Raw genomic sequence first — 24,167 nt, 5'->3', positions numbered from 1 at the left:
CACTGTAGAAAAGGGGACTGGGAGGAATGACAGATTTACTGCCTGACAAAGGCCACCTGCACTTCCAGCGGTGGTGGTTTGGGGCAGTCGTCCTTCAAAGGGTGGGTTTTGCAAGCACAGGGCTGGCCTTCGGTGACAACCTTTCATCTCCTCCGAGTATAATTCGGCCACTTTTCATTTATAATTTATCACACTTTCCACTTAGGTTCCCTGTCCTTTTCTCCCCAGGCATGACCCCTTGTTAATTCCCGGCAATGATCAGATCGACAACATGGACTGCAACGTGAAGAAGTATGACTCTACCGGGATGTTTCACTGGTGCGCACCCAAGGAGATCGAGAAAGTCATCCTGGTGAGTGGCAGGCTGCGGAATCGGCCCTCTACTTCTGTCTCAGACTGCATTTGCTGGGAATGTGCTTTTCCTAGCTGGGTGGTGGATAATACAGTCCCTGGGCCTAATTACTTTCGATGATTAAAATTCAGGACACATATTGGAGCAGCTAGAACTCTCATCAGAACATGAACTGAGAGTAGAATTTTCTACCTCTGAATCTTTATTGGCTCATTACAATAGGATTGCACGCTGTTTGAACAGCATCATGGGAGGCCATATGTACCATACCTTCTGTGGGTGTGGCCCTGGGGCCAGAGTCTGCCTCTGCCTTTTACTAGCTACATGGCCTTGGACGAGTCACTTGACCTCCTTGCTCTTCAGTTCTCTTGTCTGTAAGAGAATGAGATGAGAATAACCGTAACTCATAGAGTTGTAGTAAAAACTGAAACCCAATATATGGCTCTAATTACCAATTATTATCTTTTTATTAAACAAATTTTTTTCTTTATTGATTTTAGAGAGAGAGGAAGGGAGAGAGGGAGAGAAATAGAAACATTGATGAGCGATTGGCCGCCTTTTGCGTGCCCCCCCACTGGGGATTTGGCCCTCAACCTGGGCATGTGCCCTGACCGGGAATCAAACCTGCGACCTCTTGGTGCATGGGTCGATGCTCAACCACTGAGCCACACTAGCTGGGCTATCATCTTTATTACTATTAAAAGTCATAAGAAATCTGAATACTGCCTGTATTATTATGTATTTATGACATAAATATTGTATTCATCTAGGTAATAACATTGCGTATTTGTGATCCTTCTTAGCACAAAAAGTAGACAAAGAGCTGATAATGACAGTGGTGAACCATGGGTCATCTTGGGAAGGCGGGTGCTCGGAGCCCTATTTCTTGGTTGGGTCACCTCTGTAGCAACCATGGCTTCCTCTAGTTTGTCCGGGGTGTGTCAGCATAGAGAACAATCCATTCTGCTCGTTAGACTTGCCCTGTTAACAGTGTTAAGTTGTAATGCCTGCATCAGCTTTCTCTCAGTTTCCTGTCTCGCCAATTCATGGAAAATGGATTAATAATCATAAGGTTCCTCGCTGGCCGGTTTGACTCAGCGGTTAGAGCGTCAGCCTGTAGACCAGAGTCTTGGGTTCAATTCTGGTCAAGAGCATATACCTCAATTGCAGTTCAGTCCCTGGCCCTGGTCTGGGTCATGCAGGGGACAACCAATTGATGTATATCTCTCACACTGATGTTTCTCGCTCTCTCCCACTCTGTCTGAAAATAAATGGAAAATATCCTTGGGTGAGAATTAAATTAATAATAATAATTGGAAAGTTCCAATGGAAGGTTCCTTCCTTCCTTGTGCCTCTAGTCCCCAGACGGCGTTGCCTGCTCCCTTGTGCCAGCCAGGAAACCCCCGTCGTTTCTGCCGTCGCAGCCACCCTTCCTGAGAAAGAGCTGCCCCCGCTCCTCTAAGTGGCTGTACCCCAACCCACTAGAATTTTTCCCGTGTTCTATCTGAATGTGTGTGTTTTTCAGTTTAATTGTAAACAACTCTTACCAGCCAGCACAGCACGGTGCTGGTCTCTGGGAGGCTGTGGACACAAGCATGGAAAGGCAGGATTCAGGAGACAGCGTTGTCCAGCTCCCCAGCAGAACAGGGGGGCTCATCACCAAGGTGCTTCGTGTTTACACCCTGACGTGTTCCCTGCATCTTTGCCCTGGTCATCTAAACTCGCCCTGTTCCCACCTGTGGCAGGGCAAAGGCCAAACGCCATTGCTGGGACCCAGGGTTTTAATAAACAACAGACATCCAATCAAAGTGCCCTGCTGGCATGAAAGGGTTTGGGGAGACGAGTTACTACTTTCTCATCTGAAAAATAACTCATTAACAAGACTTTGAAGTGCAGGCACTGCTCTCTGGCTGGGGTGCAGCCTCTGACATCTGCTCTCCCAGAACTTGTCTTTCAGTGGGGGCCAAGCGAGGGCCCCAGGTGGACAAGTGCATATACAACATGTCAGATGTTGAAGAAAACAAAGCAGGGTCATGGGCTAGAAAGGGACCGGCAGGTGCTATTTAGACAGTGTGGTCCAAGAGGCCCCCTCTAAAGTCACACTGGAGCAGAGATGAGAATGCTCAGAGGATGCTTTGTGGTGTGTGTGCCCTGACGGCTTTGGTGTAGGAAATGATCATCTAATTGAAGAGAAGACATAAAATATAACTATGAAACAATATATTGAAAGCTACATGTCAAATGCTACTATTCAGATCTAGGGGTGAAGACTGGCTTGTATTTAAGTGGCTAGGGAGCCCAATGGGATGCAAACAGGCTGTGCTCGGAGGGTTGAGGCCCCTGAGGCCCGGCTTGGGTCAGGCCGTGAAGCATGCGTGGGAGACACAGGATGCACACGAGTCCAGTGGGCCTTAAACCTGTCTGCATCCGATTCTCCAGGGCCGAGGTCCAGGAATTGAGATCGCTCCAGGCTCTCAGGTGGTGTTCAGGCTGATCTAAGGATTGGTGTGTTGGTCCCATGTCTAAGCTTCTGGGGTCAGCTGTGCCCTGGCCACTCTGTAACGGGTGCCTCCTCCACCTCCTTATTCTGGATTCCCGGCCCCTCCTCTGGACTGAGTTTGGATTCTTCGGGCTTGATGAAGGGAGCTAGCTCCCGGGTGATCTTGCCATTGAACATACTTAGTAGCCTCGTAGCACCTGCCAGACGGACCGCCCTGTCGGTGGGACCTGGGCACACGCTCTGCCATGCAGCCACAATAGCCAGCTCCACGAGGTGTGGTGTGGGCTGCCTCTCCGTCTGCTTATGAAGCATTGCTTACAGCCTGTCTTCCATGTTCCTGGACTGTCGCAGAGGGAAACCGGTAGTGTAACAGCCCCTGTTTGATTCTAATGATCAGGGAGTGAAAGCTAGCTTCTCCTTCTCCTCGGGGGTTACGTTAATAACCCTGACATTGTCGTGAATTGCAATATTGGCCTTAAACAATCAATACGCGGTCACTTCTAGGGATCACTTGGAGCAGAGTTTGATGTGTGCAGTGGGCATTAATATGCCTCCCCAAAAGCACTGTAAGCCGCATAGGGCTATCCAGGCTTTCAGTGGGTGGGCAGGGAAGGAGGAAGGCAAGATGGGAGGTACTGGGCCAGAAGGAGAGGCAGACAGAGGCCCACAGCTGGTCTTGTGGCTCTTCACCAGCACAGTGAGCAAAACAGCCAGCAGTGGCAAACATTTGCATTTCTGGGGAAGCGCTTGTCCTCCTCGGGGTGGGGGGTGGGGGATGGGGGTATTTGATTCTATTATTCGTCTCCTTTGTAGATACAGGACTAGGGTTAGGCAAAGACACAGGCTGTCATTGCTCCAGCTGAACTAGCTCTAGATCTTTTTTTCCCAATGATTTTTTGGAAATCTTTCTCTGGTGACTTCTGCAGGTGAGCTGCTCCAGGCGTGCTCCCCAAGGCCGCGGGGGCCAGGGCTCAGCTGTGAACAGTCATGTAATGAACCATGTAGGTTTCGTCGGCTGCAGCGTCCAGTCACAGCTATCAACCCACTCTGCCATTGCAACGGAAAAGCAAGCACTGGCCGTGCTACATGAGCAAGACTGGCTGTGTTGCAATCAAATCTTATTGGAACTTATGGGAAAATTATAAGAAATTCAAATTCTAGTAAGATTTTATTGCAACACACCCATATTGTGAAACAGTCTTCTTTTGATTTTTTCCCCCAACCATTTGAAAATGTAGAAATCAATATTAGCTCACCAGCCATGGCCATACAAAAGTTGGTGGTGGGAGGATTTGGCCTGCGGGCCATAGTGTGCCAATGCCTGGCTTAGGGTACCACCTGTTGATGCAGTGACAGACTTGTCATCTCACAGACAAGTCTAGAACTCGTAATTCAAATTCATTGAGACCAGCGTAGGATCTGACCATTTTATCCTCATCTCAGCAAGCAGGCAGAAAACACAGCTCATTTTTTAAAAATCCTCACCTGAGGATATATGTTTTATTTTATTTTATTTTATTTTATTTTATTTTATTTTATTTTATTTTTAATTGAATTTTAGAGAGAGAGGGGAAGGGAGAGAGAGAGAGGGAGAGAAACATTGATCAGTTACCTCCCATATGTGCCTGGAGCAGGGATCAAACCCACAACCTAGGCATGTGCCCTGACCAGAAATGAACCCAAACCTTTTGGTGCGTGGGACACTCCAACCAACTGAGCCACGTGGCCAGGGCGAAAATGCAGATCATTTTATCAGCAATTTAATAGAAACTGAGGCTTCCCTTTCCAAATAACATAAATATTGTTGTTCCCTCTGATTTGCCCTCTGAAAATCATTATGAAGGATCTGCTCATATGCCTATAGGGCATATCTTTTTAAAATCTTTACTCAAAAAAGGAAGTGATTCGTGTGGATGTATGTTTTGATATGTTTATTATACCAGTGTAATATATGCACACATACTCAAATGATAAATATATATGGCATATTGAAATAAAAATAATAGCATCTAATAACACAGTAAGAACTCAGCACATGCTCACTCGATCCTCGACACTCAGGCTTTCCTGTGAGGTCTTCGCGCATGCTCACGTGTTCCTCCCTGTTGCAGACTCGCAGTGAGGCCGCCATGACCGTCCTCAGTGGCCATGTCGTGGTCTGCATCTTCGGCGATGTCAGCTCCGCCCTGATCGGCCTCCGGAACCTGGTGATGCCACTGCGCGCCAGCAACTTCCATTACCACGAGCTCAAGCACATCGTGTTTGTGGGCTCCATTGAGTACCTCAAGCGGGAATGGGAGACGCTTCACAACTTCCCCAAAGTGTCCATATTGCCTGTAAGTCCAAGGTCACGTTATTGACGGGTTTTTTTCTTCCTTTCATTCACAAAAGAAAATCCCAGGTGGATATAATAGTCGTAGCTTTGATCATGCCTCTGCTTCTTTATCTGGTTATGGGCCTGAGGACTCAGCCCTTCTCTCTGCTCTGTCTGGGAATATCCAAACCCTGGGGACCTTATTAAAAGGAATCCGCAACCCGGTTCATTCGCTCATCAGACATGAAGTGTAGCTGGTATCAAATGCATTAACCATGTCAGTGTCTACCCAGACCCAGTGCTGTTCGATATTATGATGCTTAGAGCGGAATTTACTTATGGAACTATTTATATCATTTTATTTATGCCATTATAAATGCTTGGGGAAATCTCGATTGTACCACATTCTGTTTTTAACTAAATGTATTTAACAGAGCTCTTCACTTATTTTTGCTGTCCGAAGCTGCTCTCTTGTGCTGGTCAACATCTACCCCTGACTCATGTAGCAGCCCAGCACTGTTTTCCTGGGTTCGTATGTGAGCCCACACATGCGTGGCTGCTACCCAAATCTGACAGGAAAGTGTGGTGTCCTACAGCTCAGTGTGAGGACAGGGTGCATGATCTATGAGTCATGTAACCAACTATTCCTAATCATTAACTAATATATTTGCAGTGATTTTCAAAAGATTGTATTGTACATTTGAACATTTGATACAGTTCTTTGTGTCACAAATCCATGCAAATATCACTTATTTTCACGAAGTTTTCTTGGAAGTTCACATCCATAAAATTGGGGGACATGAATTTGATGCTACATTTCTAGAGGGCTGGATTTATTCCCACTTATGGAGCTGAAATTCTTTATTTCTATTGTCAGCTTCCAGAAGCTCAAAAATGGAAAAATATAGTGAGGTATCATAATTCAATAAACAACACAAAAGAGTCTACCCCACAAGTAATATTCATTAGTAGCCTCCATTGTTTCTTACATATGCTGGGCACAATAGGTGCTCAGTAAATATTTAAAGAGGTGAGAAAAATATAGACAGATATCATTTGGATGCTGCACCAAAAACTCACTGATTTAATAAACATACGTAATTAAACAAATAGTCATTCACACTGAAGAGTGTAAACATATATACACCTTGCTAATTTCAGACATCATCGATTTGATTCTATTTTTCCACGATTATCTTCCTACAAGTGATGTTATACATAGTCCCCTGGGAGTACACGGACTGGGTCTAAAAGGCCCTGTAAGGAGCTAATGTTTTGCTGGGCTACATGAGCCTGTGTGTATGTGTGATGTTTGGGGTGTGTGTTTCCTTGTGCGTGCCCTTGTATACATCCACTCACCTGCCTACGTTTATATGAATGAGCTTATATATTTACAGGTCCTTTTCAAACACTCCAAAATTTAGCATACTCAAACACAGTATATTGGTACAAAATGGACCTTCTCTGTCTTCACATATTTCACTGTTCACACAATGCCTCGTAGGCCGGGCCAGCCCCGAGAAACACAAGGTGTTTCTATGTGTGTCATTTGCACTTCTTGAGTTTTGAAATCACCTGTATACAGCTTTGCAGGGATTGTCTTATGTCACAATTACTACTGGATTCCCCACAAGATGAAAATTAAAAGAATATGGATGTAGGCTACCGAGGCTCTGCCCTGGTGCAGTGATTCAGGAAGTTGGTCACACTTCTTCTGGACCGAGACATCCCAGGAACGGGGGATTCTTCTCCTCCTCTCAAGAGATGGGTGTCTGAAAAGAGTAGCTCCTCAGCCCCTTAGTACTAAATGCCTCTCCCTCCTTCATTCCACTTAGTGGCACTATTCTGGGGGCCGAGAATAGAGTCGTGACTGCTACTGAGTCATAAGAGAGGGTTGATGGCCTTGACCTCCGAAGCCAAGTCCAACCTTCTCAAAGCCCCTTTCTAGGAAGGAGAACCAGAGAAAGGGAACCAGAGATGGGAGGCAGATGGCAAAGCCTCTCCCTGCACAGTCAGTGGGGTGAAGGCTACTGGAGTCTCCATGCAGGCAAAACAGGGCTGGATTCTGGATGGAGAACCACAGAGGCTGGGAGCTGGGTGTGAACCCCAGAAGGATGTCCCTGGGAGCTCAGCTGTGGGATCGTCTGATGAGTTCTGCTGTGACTCAGGGCATTTGGGGTTCACATCCCTCACCTCCGACACTGACCCTCCTATGTCACCCGTGGTGGCCTTCCTGGCCTCTCAGCCATCACCTCCTTGGTCTGCTTTTCCTCCCACTATATTGTTGTTTTAGGACTTTAAAAAATCTGTTTACTGGCTTATTTATTTTTAATTACACCAGTAATATACAAACACATTACAAAACATTCGAATAATACAGAAGTTTGCAAAGTCAAAAACAAACTTTTCCCTTCACTCCCAATGTTATTCTCCTCCCCAGAGGTAATTGCTGTGATTGGTTTAGTGTGAGCTGTCCCTGAACTTTCTCTCTTGAGTGTACATACACTTATAAATACATTCACAAGTATATCGTTGTATTGTGTGGGTTTCCTTTCATATAAATGAAATCCTACTTTTCAAATTGTGTAGAACGTGCTTTTTATATTTTTCCACGCATTTTTCTGTTCGAGTTTCTTCCAGGGCGATGCCCGCAGGTTGAGCTGTTTCAGGCTCTTTGCTGGCTTCGTAGACGCCCATGGTATATATGCCCCATAGTGTGTTTAACCACTCCTACGTTGTTGGACAACTAGGCGATTTCCTTATTTTTTCTGCTGAAAATGTGCAATAAAATGATAGGACCTGAAGCTTCCTTCTCTCCATCTCCCCTTTGCAAAGTGCACATGAACTGCACTCCCTCCCACATCCTCCAGGTGGAGCATTGTCGCAGCCCCACCTCATGACCACACTCGCTGGCCATTCCCCTTGGCTGCTCTGGAAATTCTCCTTGGAGCTGATGTCTTTTGCTTGTGACAGAAGTGACCTGTTATTAAATAAACAGGCACTTGAAACCCACCCTCTCATTACATTCTGAAAGCCAGAGGTTGCCACAGGACAGTTACTTAAATCAAGACGATTTCCAGGCAGGAAGAAGATGTAGAACCCTGGCATTATCCCTCCCTGGTTTGTTAGTAATAGCTTGATTGAGTATTGAGAGCAAGCCTAAAATGCTGCCATCAGCACTGACTACCCTTTAGATTAGCACACAGCTCCTATTCCCCTGAACGTAGTTAGGCCAGCTTAATGTCAAGGCATAAAAAAAGATACTTGTTAAATAATTTCCCAGAGCTCCAGCGCAATCTTTAATTTGTTTTTATTTTTTCCCTCTTTCCCTCTCGTCCCTCAGTCTCACTTTTGCTTCTCCTTGTTTTTTTTATTTCTTTCCTCTATGCCAAAGGGTACACCATTAAGTCGGGCTGATTTAAGGGCCGTCAACATCAACCTCTGTGACATGTGCGTTATCCTGTCAGCCAATCAGAATAATATTGATGATACTTCGCTGCAGGACAAGGAATGCATCTTGGCGTCACTCAACATCAAATCTATGCAGTTTGATGACAGCATCGGGGTCTTACAGGCTAATTCCCAAGGTAAGGACAGGCTGTAATACTCCTCTCCTCTGCCTACAGGGGACAGGGGCTGGCAAGAGGGATATCCTTCACTCAGTAATTCAAAGAGGCTCGCGTCAATCTGCCTGGCAGTGGAACCAGCAGTCACTGCGACACTGTTCAAAGGGGCATTGCTGCCTCTTCTTGCCATCCCGGGTGCAGGCTTGAAGAGCCACACACAGAAGAGGCTGTCTTCCCAGAGAACGAACCGGCCTTTAGCCCCCAACCCCCCAGTCTTCCCAAACCAGGGTCACCAAGTAAATGTCAGAGCAGGGGGAAGACTCTGGCTGAGCAATGCCCAGTGTTTCTCCCCAGAATGTGTCTTTGCCATTGACCTGCACTAAGTTTTGCTATTGTTACAACTGCACGGGTTAGTTAAGCTTTAAGTTATTATATGCTGATCCAGGGAGGTGACCCCTGAAGAGGGGACTGCATGGGCACTGAAAGCCATTGAGCAAGAGGTGGTGCTCGTCCACCTGTGCCTTCCCCACGGGAGGCACAGCGGCGCCAAATGACGACATCCGCCGTCCGCTCTGCCGTCTGCCCTGTCATTGTCTCCAGATCCTGGGCAGACAGCCGCAAGCAAAGATGTCATCCAGGAGGCTCAGGCAGGCAACACAGCAAAAACCCCATGACAAACAGCCTCACTAATCTGGGCCTCAGGGTGTGAGGCATCCCCCCCACCCCCCACCCCCCAAAAACACCTCTGTGTAGGCTTGCCCTGAACTGTAGGATTCTTGTCATATGTGGCCTACTGGACGGGTGACATTGGGTGCCTGATGGGAGTGTGACACCCATCACTCCAGGATCAAACTAGAGGGAGCACAGCCCCTGAGAACTATTACTGCCGGGACATAAACACCATCCTATGACGTGCTAAAGCTCGGCTCCAAGCGGCCTAGACCTATGCGCTACGTTATCTTTTGTCAACTCAGCACCACCACCACCTCCTTCTAACATCTGCTGAGGTTGTTGAGAGGCCAGGAACCACAGTTCCCAGAATCCTTTTCCTTGCATGGTTCTGGGCTGGATTCGGCCAATGAGACAGGGGTCCTGGGAGAGATCTGAAAACTAGAAGAGAAAGAGAGGCAGCTGCAGCTAGACCCTGCGCGGATGTGGGGTTCAAAGCAGATCTTAGGGGAGCCTTCTAAGAACCGCTGGCTTTGGTGCTAAGGACTGAGACGGGGGTGCGGGCTTCTCGGGGGGTCTGGGATTCATGACATCTTCTGGTGAAGCTCAGGAGAACCTTCTGTGTGGTGTTGCAAGTGGTGAATGGTGGCCTAGTTGACTGGCTCCGACAGCCTTTCCAATGGTGTCAGCCTCTGTACCTTGGAATAGAGTGGCTTCTGCTCTTCGCATAACCCTGGTGGGTACAGCCCAAAGCCCAGTTTTGGCCTCTCTACTCCATCACCCTCTACTTCTCCTGCAAATCTCAGTCTCGGTGCCCACTTACTGAGCTGTGCCCGCAGGGCAGAGCAACGTCCGGACCACCTCTTACCTACCCAGCTGCATTCCGGGGGGCAGGGAGTGGAGGTGACCCAGGCTGTGAGGGGACAGTAAGCTGGCCCCCTAGGAGGTGGACAAGGCCCACTAGAATGTAGTTCCTGCCTCTGAGTACTTGTTCTTCAGCGCAGGTCCTCTCACACCAGCATGGGCACCACCAGGGGCCTGGTTAGCAATGCAGAACCTCATGCCCACCACAGACTACAGGCTCCCAGGTGACTCCTGAGCACTGCGTTAAGGCACAGGGAGTCTTCACGCTAGCAAACCCAGGTCCCTTGAGCATGCTGACCACCTCTCCTCCTGGCAGGAAGCGCCCGGGGAAGGGAAAGAGTGCCCCCTGTGGGTGGGGGGACTGAGCAGAGGGTGGGAAAACACCCCTCCCCCCAGTATGCCTAGTTCCTCCCAGTTCAATCATTGTGATTTCCAGGTCCATGGATCAAAATATTAATGTACAATTTAGTTATACAATTGAACAGCAGAGGTTTGAACTGCATGGGTCCACTTATATACGATTTTCTTTTTCAATAAACACATTCAGTACTGTAAATTATTTCCTCTTATGGTTTTCTCAATAATGTTACTGTAAGAATACAGTATATAATTACATGTGTAATATGTTTTAATTGACTGTTTATTTTATTGATAAGGCTTCCAGTCAGTAGTAGGCTATTAGTAAAGTTTGGGGAGGGTCAAAGTTACATGTGGCTTTTCAATTGCATGAGAGGTCAGCACCCCTAACCCCTGCATTGTTCAAGGTTCAGCTGTGTACACATCTGACATAGGTGTCCCTTCAGCTCTCACAACCCTTATGCCAGCCTCTTAGATCCTCTGTGATGGCCATAGGGGTAACAATGCTTCCTCTCCCCTTCTCAGATACCCACCCATAGCTCAAAGGCTGCCTGTACTATGTTTAGCACAGAATAAGCAAGAAAAATAGATTTTGATGGGAGATAAGGAAGAGAGGGGAAGGGAGTTCATTTTTCTTGCAAAAAAAAAAAAAAACACAAACAAAAAGAGAAGGGGCCTTCTTTTGCACAAGTACACACATGCTCGAGGATGCCAGAGGGTGTGCTCTATGGGGAGTCACAGGTCCCTGGTCCCCCAGTCACCAGGAGACTGCCTTTTCTGCCCTCAGTGAGAGGCTGCGGCAGCTGTGGGCCCAGCAAGCCCACGTTTCCCTCCTTTTCTCGCCGTGTCTGCTCTTCTCTTGTCCTGGGTTTCTAACTGTTCTCCGGTGACACTCTGCCCTTCCCAGCAGCAGTGGTTGCAGTGGACATCCACACGGGAAGTCACTTCTTCCCCGAGGGGCAGGCTTTGCAAGTTCACCCCTCCTCGGGGCCATCCCAGCCTGTGGGGCCAGGTGGATGAGCTGAGCTTCCCAGACACTGTCCCTCCATGAGACCCTTGACACCTGGAGTGCTCACTGGACTCAGACACGTTCACTACCCTTCACCTGGGCATTCGGGGCGCTCTGGGTGGACTGGGATTGCAGAGTACAACCTGTTACCCTTTCCTTTTGGGAAACAAATATAGCCTCCCCCAAGTGAAAATTACATAATTTCTGGCCACTGCCACCCAGTTGTCCTCACTAGTTGTGCTGTAGTCCTCATGGAACCCGTTCGCTTTGTCCTGAGAGCTTCATTGGCACCTGTCCAGAAGGCAGAGGGCAGAAATGTGGACTCTGGACAGATGTGTGTGCTCTTGCACGGCGTATTCATCCTTGTGGAACTTTCCTTGTGGAGAGCTTTTCTCTCATGATACAATGTAACGTAAGAAATGTGTCCTAACACCGTGAAGGCAGAGTCCTCACTGGGATTCGTGTTCCGACAGTGACTGCCTGCTGCTTGTCTCCTAGACAAACAAAACTATTTTCCTAAACTCTTTCTCTTCACGTTCCTGTTGGGGTCACTGCTGTAGTCCACATGGTGTCAGAACTGACCCAGCCTAGGGATTCGGGACCAGACACTTTCTAAAATGATCTGAGATGTGATGGCTGGTTGTCAAAAACAATTACAGAGAGAGGTGGCATCCTCCATGCTGCTGGTACATCCGATGTGACAGTTGGGTCTATGAGATGCAGTTTTAATATACAGCGGGCAGGACTGCAGTGACAATTACATAAAGCAGGTGAAGCCACTTCTTGCTGGTCAGCAAACATCAGCTCAGAACCACTTTGCAGCTCTTCACCAGCAACTAAGTGCCTTTATTTACAGAGCGCCTGTCACTTCCCTTTGGCTGGAGAGCTGGTGTATTATTTAGCGCACATTTATCTGGGGAAAACATTTCAATTTAAATCAGCTGGTACAACAGTGGCTCTCGCCAGACGGCTTCCCTGTGGTTCTAAAAGACGGGAACTGAGTCTGATCTCGGGGGGAGGGCGAGCAGAGGAGGAGGGTTCATTCTCAGAGAGCCGGTGGAGTCAGCCCCTGAGAAGAGGGAGCGTGTGATTGGGTTTCCCATTACACGTTCATATCATTAGGAAAGGAGCATCTTACAGTTTCTCCCTGCTTACCCTTAACCCTGAAAGGAAAGAAAGAGGAAAACAATGAGTGCCCACTGTGTATAGGCACTATAAAGGCTCAGGACACAGACACAGAGATGACACGGTTTCAGCAACTTCCTGTCCTTGAGGTACTCGGGTGTGTGGAGGAGGTACCCCATAAACAGCTCTAACACATGAGACGAGGCCCAGGCCAGAAATACATGAGCAGAGAACTCCTCATTTTATACATTTCAAGGAGTAGAGAAGGCTTCCAAGAAGAGCTGACCTTTGTGACTGAGCTGAACACATGTGGCTAGTGTGACTGAAGGACTAACTTCCCTTTTATTTAATTTCAGTAAATTTACATTTAAATGACGGCGTGAGGCTAGTGGCTGCCGTATGGGACATTACAGTTCCACAGCATAGGCTTGTTGCTTTGCTAAGGGTCTGGATGTAGAGGGAGATGGTGATTAAATCAATCTTTTAGAAAGATAACAGGCAAAACTATGAGCATGGTTTAGAGGTGGAGAGAGATGGTGGCATGAGCCATCTAAGAAAACTACTGCGGTGGACTACAAGGGAGGGGATGAGGGAGGGCAGTGCAGGTTTAGTGACCTCAGTAGCTAGGGAAAGACAGCAGTTGAGATGGTGTTGAAACAGAAAGGATCGCCATTGAAGACCAGTTAGATGGGAAGGAGGGGGGTGAGCGGGGATGAGATACTGGGAATAAGTTTACTTCAAGGTTAGCTACAGCGTGGGTGTAAAGCAGTTCAGTAAGCAGAGGACCCAGGAGGAGAAACAGGATTGGGGCAGAAGGGAAAGAATTTGGTCCCAGTCCATTTGAGTTGGAATTATCTGTACTTCCAACTAGAAATAAGAACATGAGGCTATCGGGATAAAGTTAGGTTTGAAGTTATAGAGTTGGAAGCCATTGGTGATGGGCGGTGGAGAGGCTTTGAGAGTGGCCACTTCCCAGGGAGGCCAACGAATTAAAAAGGGTAAACGTGGAGCTTTGGGAAACATTGACATTGAAGGGCCAGCGGGAGAGCATCCAGTGAGGGGACTGAAGGTAAAGACTTAGAGGAGTCTAAGTGTGTGGTATGAAAGGCTGTGGTGTGAAAGGTAAAGGAGAAGCAAGTTGAATAAATTCCAGATTAGCAATGTAGAAGGTATCCCAGTTCTATCTCGATGTGTGTGTTTTCTTGAGTAGACAGTGGGCCCTGAAAGCGGCGGGAACTGCTCCTCATGTTCATCTTCATGTCCTCAGTGTCGCTAGCACAGGATCTGACAGAGTTAACATGCAATAAGAATTAGTTGGGCTGACTGATTTGAAAGGGAATGGTGTTTAGCACTGTCCGATGCTGCAGAAAATCAAGTAGATGAGGGCCGGCCTAAAGGAGTCAGCGGTGCATGTGACCTTCATGAAGTTGATGACCTTAAGCAAGAATAGTTGAGTAGCCTGTTGCCAGTAGATGCCAGTATTCAAGGGTCTGAAGTGTTAATTCAGATAAGACGAGATTTGGAGACTGTATATTGCTTTTTGTGTTGTTAGGGAGAGAAATAGGATATTTGAGAAGCTCTTGACAAAGAAAAGATATTTTTGTTTGTTTTTAAAATGAGGAGAAGTGTATGTATATTGTTAGCTGCAGTAGACTGAGGTGAGTTAACTCTCAAAGAGGGAAAGTTTGATGTTACAGGAAAGAGCTGTTCATTGATAGGAGAGGGACAGGGAGAAGCAGGAGAAGATAATGTGGCCTTCAGAAGAAGGCTGGATGGGGAAAAGGGAGCTCAGTCTGATGGCTTCTGCTTTCTTCACGAAGCAGCCAGCTTGGTTTTCCTTGAGGAGCTGAGGGGGTGGGCAGTTGGGGCAGGGACAGCTGGGAGCAGACATGGCAGGACACGTGCCGGGGAGCAGACCGGAGGCAGGGGAAGCACAGGTGAGCCTCGGTGAGCACCTGCTGAGGTTGGAGCCATGAGGTGTCATTTCTGTGCGCTGCTCAGCAGAAAGAGCAGAGAAAGGAGAAGTTGGCTTTACTGTGGGATGGAGATTCAGAGGAGCAATACATTCCATGGTGCTGTTGAGAGATTATTAAAACGAGTTGCCACCTAGTCCAAGATGGTCGGGGAAGAAGTCAAACCAGAGCTGGGGCGTACAGACTGAACTCACAAGCCAGAAACGGAGCAGGAAATACACCCCTGGGAGGTCAAAGAGGGATGTGGAGTTCAGAGGAAGGAGAGCTGAAGGGTGGCAGGTTTGATCACAGAGAGGAGTGAGTGGTTGCAGAGAATGAAATACTCCTGCGGAGCTGGAGCAGAGACTGGTGATACTACACTGAAAACAGTTCCTCTCTGGGGGAACTCTGAGCCCAAAACAGAGCCCGTCTGAACACCACAAGCACCACCACCCCTGTCATGACCACCGCCAACACCAACCGCAACGATGATGCCCATGCTCCATGCATGTCTGCTGCTACGATGTGGTAGACCTTTGGCAAGGCAACCGAGGAGATATGCATGTCTTAGGTGTTAATTTTCACAATGTGTCTGCACACTGTACTTACCTGACAAACTATAAAAAATATTGATGTCTCGGTTGCACCGGCATTTGTCATTTAACTGGTCTGGGTACAACTTGGGCATCAGGAGTCTTACAAGCTCCTCGTGAGTCCCCATGCAGCCAGGGCTGACAGCCACCGCCCTAGTGCTCCTCAGAGGAGGTATGCTAGGCAGGGAGGTTACCATTTTGATCTCCAAGAGGAGGAAACTGGTACTTAGAGAGGGTGAGTATGACTTTTACCTGGGTCTCCTGGCAACCTTAACTTTTAAACCGTTTTGCTTCTTTACGACAGTTCTCTTGGCTCACTTATTGGTCGGCCTTCTTCCTTTCATATTTTTGTATAATCTTTAGCTTTCCCAAGAGTGAAAAACCTGAAGCAGGGGAAAAAAGAGGTGGGGGGATGTGGTGGAAAGGCCAGGCTGTAACTGTTTTCTTCCTAACTGTCCATATTTGTCAATCTTGTCCCTTATGTCTCAAGGTCATAAGTCAAGGGTACTAGTTGCCCAATGCACAGGCCTTCTTCCTGACCACCGCTTTGGAAAGGTGGTGGAGCTGGGGTCCCACGCTGTGCTGCTATTAAACAGCAGCAGTGCTCACCCCAGAGCCACCGTGTGCTCCCCTCAGAGCCGAGGTGTCTTGGAGAGGATGGAGCATGTATATTTTACTGTCGGCGCTAACTTTGGATGTCTGTGTCCAGGTTCTGCTGTTGTCCCCTCTCCTGTTATATGCTGTTTGTTCATCTGGCTCATGCTACCTGTCCCGAAGGTGTCAATCCAATTCCATATACACTTATTAAGCACCTGCTGTCTGCCCAGACTGTGCATGGCAGGCATTGCTGGGGAGACGGGTCACAGAGGCCATTCCTGTGCACGTGCATAGCCCTTTCAGGGTGCTGCTTTGCTGCGAGAGAATTACAGTTTGTGGAGGCCAGCCCCGGGGCAGGGAGAGAACCTGGGTTTGAGAGACACTGAAAAATGCATAGGATTTCAGCAGGTGGAGACAAATAGATCTGGCTGCAGTCAGAGAGAAGAATAGCAGTCAGGGGGCAGAGGTACACGGGGACTGTTTGAAGGACAGCAATGAGTATAATTTGGCTGGAATCCAGTGTGTGTATAAGACAGCAGGGACACATGAGGCTGAAATGTGGGTTGGGCATTGGGGATTTTTTTTTTTCTTTTTTGAGTTAGGAAGCTGTAAATAACTTTTTATGAATTTCTGAGTTAGGAAGCTGTAAATAATTCAGTAGGCACTGGGGAGCTATGGAAGGTTTCAAAGCAAGAGAGTGATAGGATTGGACCTGTGCTTTAGGGAGATTGATCTGGCAGCCGTGTGAGGCATTGTTCGGGGTTGGAAAGAAGAGGATGCGGGGAACTGGGTGAGGACAATGGTTGTCCAGAAGGAGAGCAGGAACCTTGAGATGGAGAAAGAATGGGAGGTTCTAGCGTGTGACGTGGTAAATGTAAAACAGACTGTGAGCATGAGCTTCCTCCTCAGTGATGTGGGGCAGTGACACTGTCACAGGACATAGCCTGCAGGTTGGAGGGACTGGCGATGGGAGAAGGGCGTGTGGCAGTGTTGGGTTTAGCCATGGTTCATTTCCTTGTGGAGTGGTGGCAAATACAGGGGGCACGGGAAGCGGGGGGCACGGGAAGCAGGGGGCACGGGAAGCAGGGGGCAGGGGAAGCAGGGGGCACGGGAAGCAGGGGGCACGGGAAGCAGGGGGCAGGGGAAGCAGGGGGCCCGGGGAGCAGGGGGCCCGGGGAGCAGGGGGCACGGGAAGCAGGGGGCAGGGGAAGCAGGGGGCAGGGGAAGCAGGGGGCCCGGGGAGCAGGGGGCAGGGGAAGCAGGGGAAGCAGGGGGCCCGGGGAGCAGGGGGCAGGGGAAGCAGGGGGCAGGGGAAGCAGGGGGCAGGGGAAGCAGGGGGCCCGGGGAGCAGGGGGCAGGGGAAGCAGGGGGCAGGGGAAGCAGGGGGCAGGGGAAGCAGGGGGCCCGGGAAGCAGGGGGCAGGGGAAGCAGGGGGCAGGGGAAGCAGGGGGCCCGGGGAGCAGGGGGCCCGGGGAGCAGGGGGCGCGGGGAGCAGGGGGCAGGGGAGCAGGGGGCAGGGGAAGCAGGGGGCCGGGGAGCAGGGGGCGCGGGGAGCAGGGGGCCGGGGAGCAGGGGGCAGGGGAAGCAGGGGGCCGGGGAGCAGGGGGCCGGGGAGCAGGGGGCGCGGGGAGCAGGGGGCGCGGGAAGCAGGGGGCGCGGGAAGCAGGGGGCGCGGGGAGCAGGGCGCATGGGAAGCAGATGGGTGGAAATGGAGTCCTGATCCCAGGGAAGCTCAGAGCTAGAGATCTGTCCATTGCTCCTGCTCTAGGGGAGTGAATGAGAGGACAGTGGAAGGACAGAAGTTTGAGGAGTGTCTTGGAAAACAGCACAGGGTACACTGAGCCATAGTCCCAACCCAGGAGGTATGTCCACTCTGTGGTTTTCCTTGCCTCCCCTAAATTTATTTTTCTATATTCTCTGCCTCACTATAGCCACCAAGTTAAAACTATTTATCACGGCTCACACACAAACAGCACAGGCACATCAGCACACGTGATGTCTACAGGTGAACAGATGCTCTCCTTTGTCTGCATTGCAGCAAAGGACGAGCCTCAGGCGGGGCGGGGCATTGTCCCTGGAAGTGCGGCTGGGGTACTTAGAGCAATAGCGTTCGTGGGGGGCACCCTAGAGTCTGAGGTAGCTTTGACTGTTCCAGAGGGGAAATACCCTTTGGGGAAGACCGTGTGGATTAGAACCTCTAAATTACTGGATGACAGAAGTCGGGATCGAACAGGTGCTTCCTAAGCTGGAACTTTGGGACAAAACCCACAGGACGGAATGAGGACCGCTGAGCGCACGTCTCAGATAATCACTACAGACCGGCTGCAGGAAGCTCGCCGAGGGAAGTATAATTCGTCCTGAGAGTGATTGTTTCGTCCCGGCAGGTCTGTGGGGAGTGTGTCAGGAGCTGTGAAGATTTGAAGGGAGGAATTGACAAACACAAGAATGTTGACAAGGGATGACCAGAACCGGAAAGGCTTAGACAACATGTCACTTGCCAAGCAGTTAAGAGAACGGGGCTATTGGGCTGAAAGGGCCATTTTACCTTCTGCTCCATCAGAGGAAATCAGGACCGATGGCTAATGATGAAGGAGAACCAGATTTTAGTCCCACACCAGCCAGGCATTTTCCGAACAGAGCTGCTGCCTGCCAATGCCGCGAGGCTCCCGCCACCTGTCCGCTCACCGACGGGAAGTCGCTAACACGATCTTGGTGACGGGAGGGAAACTGGATGAACTGCGTTCTGTGGTCCTTTGCAACTGAGGGCTTCTGGTTTTTTATATGTCATTGTTATGAGCTGGGATCTGTGTTTTGGATGATCCGCTGGGAGAGCGATGGTGTTTGCTGGGCTGGGGTCCGAGGGAGGGTTTAGTGGAGGCGGTCACGCCTTCCTCGAATGCACCGCCTGTGTGCCCGAGCTGGGGAGCGGCCTGCACTGCAGTGAACAGCTGCACATCTGGCTTTGCCATTCATTTGACAGACCACCCCCATCTTCAAGTCCCCCGTCACCCTTCAACACCTGCCCTGCCCATTTCCCTCCTTCTCCCCCCAGGCCCCCCCAGCCTCGCTTCCTGTGCACCCGGTCTCTTGCCAGCACACCTATACACACATCCTCACACACGTTCTCCCTCCTGAAATCGGAGAAGGCTCTTCTCCAGCGGCTCCCATGTAACACTTCATGACCACAGTCGGCTCTCAGTCTGAGCCGTGGGGGCGGCCACTCTCTTTATCCCGCGGACAAGCAAAGCCCTGCACTCAAATATTTTTCTCCACTTGTAACGGAAACGGCAGTTGGCGCCAGTCCCAAAAACCAGAAAGACAATTATACTGAACTGTTCAGAGATTTATAAATACCACACTGGAGTAGCCTCTAGGTAGTAACTTTAGATACCCAGCCCAATAATTTTCTTTTATTGGTTTGTGATTTAGATCTTATTTTGAGTCCTCTATAATAAGAGTAGTACATTTCATTAAAAGAGCTTACTAAACAATAAAGAAAATCTGGCCCAGGGCTCCGCGCAGGTCTCGGGGACCGAAAGGGCAGGCCCTGTGCCGTTTCTTCTGTGGACGTCACCAGAAGAACCTCCGCGCGGTGCTGAGGATGGATCTCTGAGAACAGCAATTGCAGCTGTTTTCTAAACGACTTCGACTTTTTTTTACACAGCACATCTCTCCACTTGAGAGATCTTCCTAAGATAGCCATTTACTATTCTGGTAACAGATTTCCGGCGAAGGAAACAACAGAAAACAATAGCAACAACATTAACTGGAGCAAGAACTCGAGGGGCCTGGACCACTCTGGGAGCCCGTGGAAGTCTGGAGGCCCTCCACGCACGAGGTCTTCCTTAGGGAAGGGGTGGGGGAAGAGCAGGCAGACCCAGTATGGACCCAGTAGCCTTTTCTTCCCAGCTGCATGCGGAGTAGAGTCCCTTCCCTACTCAGGCTCGGCCAGGCTTGGGACAACTGCAGTGAGAGATCTTAGCTCGGAGACAGAACACATGTGGCGCGGTGTCAGGGTTGGGCTGAACCCCTAACAGCGGGCGCTCATGAGCTGCTTTGTTCCTCCCAACGTGTGTGCCTGGTTAATGCTTCTTTTAAAAAATTAGAATTCCTTTTGTTTTTCAGGTGAGTCATGCATTGAGCTCATTAATATGCAATATTTCATTTAATCTTTCTGAAAACCCGCTGAGACAGAGGTTATTTATCTCCATTTCACAGATGAGAAAACAGGCTCAGGAAAATTCAGCAACTTGCCCAAAGTCTCATAGCTAGTCAAGAAGACATCAAGTTGATCTCCAAACTGGTTCCAAAGCTTGTATGTTTCTTACCACGTCAGTCTGCCTCCTCAAAGAGAACAGGTGTTACTGTGATGAATCTATATGTTTTTAAAAGTCATGGGAGGAAGCCTGGGGACAGACATTCAGGACATGAAAGCAGCCGAGTCATGCCATTTCCATTTCTAAACTGCTCCTTGCACCCGACTATTTTGTGAGTCCCTGGCCCTCCCCGTTCTAACAGTCAGAGACACTAGGGTTCTCTCGTCCCCTGCTTGGCCTGCCCTGTGGACAGTCTGATTGTTTGAGCTTTTCATCCCAATAATAGAGATTTGATTTTAGAGCTGTTGGAAAGGTGGTGGAAAGTTTGAAATTCAGATATTGCTTTTTTGGTTCAGAAACTTATGAAATATTTTCAGGTTTTATTTACTTACCGCACTCTCCATGTGGAAGTTTCCATGGAAAGCAGTAGACAGGAACGAACAGGCCAGTGTGGTCCCGAGCCTAGGACTGCAGGCGGGACGTTATGCTCAGAAGAGTGTCCAGATAAACTGCCCCGTGGGAGGGAAGCGCAGCTGCAAAAGTCTTATCGTCCACGGACGCTTGAAGGCCCTTATGAGATGCCAGTTACAGATGGGGTTGGTCAGTGGTTCTTTTCCTGAGTTTCGGTTGGTTTATAGCCTGTGCCTGAGATTAGTGTCCCTGTTCTTCCCACCATCTGTGCCATTGTGATGCTAATGGATCTATAGGCAGGCATGATGCAGACATTTAAAATAACTAGTATGGTACAACCTGAGCACACATGTTCAACAATATTGGATCTGGAACATTCCAGAGTACCGTGTAAAATGCCTGATGTGAATTAATTGCAGTGTTTTGAGGCAAGAATGTAACTCACATGCTGTGAGGAGAGTATGCCCTCAAGCTAGCAAATGAGCCAAGTCTCCAGCGCATGTTTTGTCCTCACCGTTCTTACAGGCGGAAACTCACGCGAACTCTTAACACCCTCATTTCTTCTCTTAAAAATTTCCCTGCAAATAAGTCAACTGATTTGTAAATGACTTTCATTCTGGGTTTATAGAATATTGAAGGCGCCCTGGCCGGTTTGGCTCAGCGGTTAGAGCATCGGCCTGTGGTCCCGAGAGACCAGGGTTCGGTTCCTGCTTAGGGCATGTACCTCGGTTGCAGTTTGTCCCCGGCCCTGGTTGGGTTGTGTGGGTGGCAACCACTCGATGTGTCCCTTTCACATCGATGTTTCTCTCTCTCTCTCTCTCCCTCCCACTCTATCTGAACAAAATATCAAAAAAAAAAAAAAAAAATGTCCTCGGGTGAGGATAAAAAATATAGAATATTGAAGGCTATGAATGAGCCTATGTACTTCAGTGGAATGTTCTGGAAGAAGTTTTTCTCCAAATTCTAGAAGACCAGGATAGTAGTCATTGAGCATCCTTTTACATTTCTCTAATAAAGATGTTCTACCAGATACCATGCCTCATGGATGCCACTATTCAGAGTGCTATGAGAAAGCAGAGGTGCTTTGGGCTGGGACGGTTTGTGGGTAGAGCTCCAGAGCTGGTGGAGTTGAATCTGAAAGTGGCCATGGTTATCCTAAGTAAAGGGGTAGGCAGAGGAGCCAGAGCTATTGAGAGAAGGGAAGGCCAGAGGTATTCATGGAGGGGCACTTGGTACGGTATCTACTAGTGATATAACTGAGGGGGCTTAAGGCTCTCAAGGGTCAAAGGAAATGGTTACAGGTGAAGTCACTGCTAACTTGGATAGGCCCTCAAAACACTGGTCTATGTCTCACTGACCTCCCCCTTTCATGAAGGGGCAGAAATATATGTAAATACTTAGCAGAGCACCTCACAGCTAGTAGGTGCTTAGTAGAGGTTTATAAAGTGAGCAAATAAATGACCTCATCCTGAGTATCTGTGGTTCACAGCCTGCTCTGTCTTCGTTTGCCTTCAAATGAGATGAATCTTTATTAAACACCACATCCTTTTCTTCACTCTCCACTCACTTGACAGCTGGGCACCGGCAAAATGTTACAAAGCTCGAAGACATTGCACTTGTCAGTAGGAGCCGCGCTCAGATTTGTCCAAGCGTTCTCTAGTGTAACTCAGCTCGTTCCTCTAGATTGCTTCTGATCCTCAACCTTTTATTGGCCTCATTGCAGGTCCAGTTGCAGAGTTCCAGCCCAGGGCTTGAGGATGTTGTAGGACTGAGACCTACAATAATTAAGTAAAGGGCAGAAAACATCTGTATTTCTGCTTCAGGAAGCTTGAATGGTTCCTGAGAGCTTTCCTGGCCGCGCAGAGATGGCACTGCTCAGCAGCAGGCTGGCACACTCTACCCCCGGCAGCAGGAATTCGGTGAGGACCTGCTGTCCTAGTCACTTTGGGGACTAACCCCAGGGCTGTCAGAGTGACACCACGATGGTGGAGGGCCAAGTAACAAGATTTAAATCCTACTTTTGTCAGGTCATGTGTTATTTGACTTTGGATAAACACTCTATGATTTTCTTCATCTATAGTGTGGGGCTGGGTTTAGTGGCCCCACCCCAGTGCCCTGAGGGATTATGTGAGAATCCGGAGGTGATGGCCACAGGTGGGTTGATGAAACATCAAGAGCTGTAGAATCAGCACTTTGCAGACAAGATTAGTCATGCGCTTGTCGGCTCTGGACCCGACAGCCTGGGTTTGCGTGCCACCTACTATGCCCAGGACAACTAACCCCTTTGCCTGTCAGTTTTCTCACTGAGACTCCTAACTGCACCTGGCTCATTGAATTGCTGTGAGAAATACCCGAGATATAGCGCTTTCTCTAATCCGCACTGTACTTTTACGTGAGTGTACCTTTCTCACGACAGTTTTCTTCCATCTGTCGACAAATTCTCATAATATATGAATTATATTTGAGCAATACACCTTTTCTGCCATCCTCCAGGAAAAAAGATTATAATAAATATGCAAATGTTTACTATGTCCATGATATGGGTGGTGACCACTTTGATGAGGCCCATTACCCACTTTTCTGTATTATTTTTTCTTCATTGATTTTTAGAAAGAGAGGAAGGGAAGAAGGAGAGAGAGAGATAGAAACATCGATGAGAGAGAACATCTATTTGCTGCCTCCTGCATGTCCCCCACTGGGGACTGGGCCCATAACCTGGGCATGTGCTCTAACTGGGAATCAAACTGGCAACCTCTTCATGCATGGGTCGACACTCAGGCACTGAGCCACACTGGCTGGGCCGACTTACTAGTTCTTAATTGGGGGAGGGGTCCTGGATCCCTTTAAATGTCCAATAAAATGATGGGTCTTCTCTCTGGCCCTCTCCATCTCCCTTAGATTTTTGCAGAAATATACCCAGCCTTGTAGTTCTTCCACCTGGGGTGCCCATCATGATCAGCTGAGGAGCTTTTATACCAGTCCACGCCCAGGCCACCTCCCAGAGCAGCGAAATCAGACTCTGGGAACAGAACGCAGGCATCAGAGATTCCAACCTGCAACCCAAAGTGAGAAGCACAGGCCTAGCTTCATCCTAACCAGGGCCACCATCTGTGATTCTTATATAAAGGTTCACCAAGCTTAAATCTCCATTCACAGAACTGGCAGCCTCCTAAGGGTGGGTGCTGGCAAGTTTGGAAGGCATAGAATGGGTATCATGAAAATGTAGGGTGTCTGAAAAATGAACTTTGACTATAAACTTCCAGGTGGCCCACTGTCTTACACCATCCTGATAGAGAAGGAGCAAGGACAACAAACCAGGGGAGTGTGCATGGCTGGGACCAAGGCGGGTGGGTGCAGGTAGTTCTCTGAACACTAATGGGTGTAGAAAATGGAAAAATCTCGAAAATCAATCAGTCCCTGGGTCTAAGGACAAGCAAGGATGGTAAATAATGAGCATGTCAGGGCTGAAGTTTCACACTTAATCTATAAATCTACTTTTAATAGGCCCCAGGTGATTATAAATTCATGATGGCTTTCTATTT

At 48.7% G+C, this 24,167-nt stretch overlaps 1 protein-coding gene across 12 annotated transcripts in view; it reads left to right on the top strand.

Annotated features, from left to right (window-relative positions):
* KCNMA1 (potassium calcium-activated channel subfamily M alpha 1) overlaps positions 1-24,167 on the top strand; it is a 701,914-nt gene that overhangs the window by 629,112 nt on the left and 48,635 nt on the right. For all 12 annotated transcript variants that reach the window (XM_036264760.1, XM_036264756.1, XM_036264758.1 and 9 more), the window contains 3 exons: positions 229-352; positions 4,964-5,188; positions 8,561-8,753. In XM_036264760.1, the coding sequence (XP_036120653.1) occupies positions 229-352; positions 4,964-5,188; positions 8,561-8,753 (542 nt within the window). The remainder of the gene's footprint in view (positions 1-228; positions 353-4,963; positions 5,189-8,560; positions 8,754-24,167) is intronic.

Source organism: Molossus molossus, unplaced genomic scaffold (assembly GCF_014108415.1).
Source record: "Molossus molossus isolate mMolMol1 unplaced genomic scaffold, mMolMol1.p scaffold_m16_p_17, whole genome shotgun sequence".
NCBI classification, from domain to species: domain Eukaryota; kingdom Metazoa; phylum Chordata; class Mammalia; order Chiroptera; family Molossidae; genus Molossus; species Molossus molossus.
Note: the sequence above shows the minus strand (reverse complement) of the source record. Positions and strands in the feature narration are given on the sequence as shown.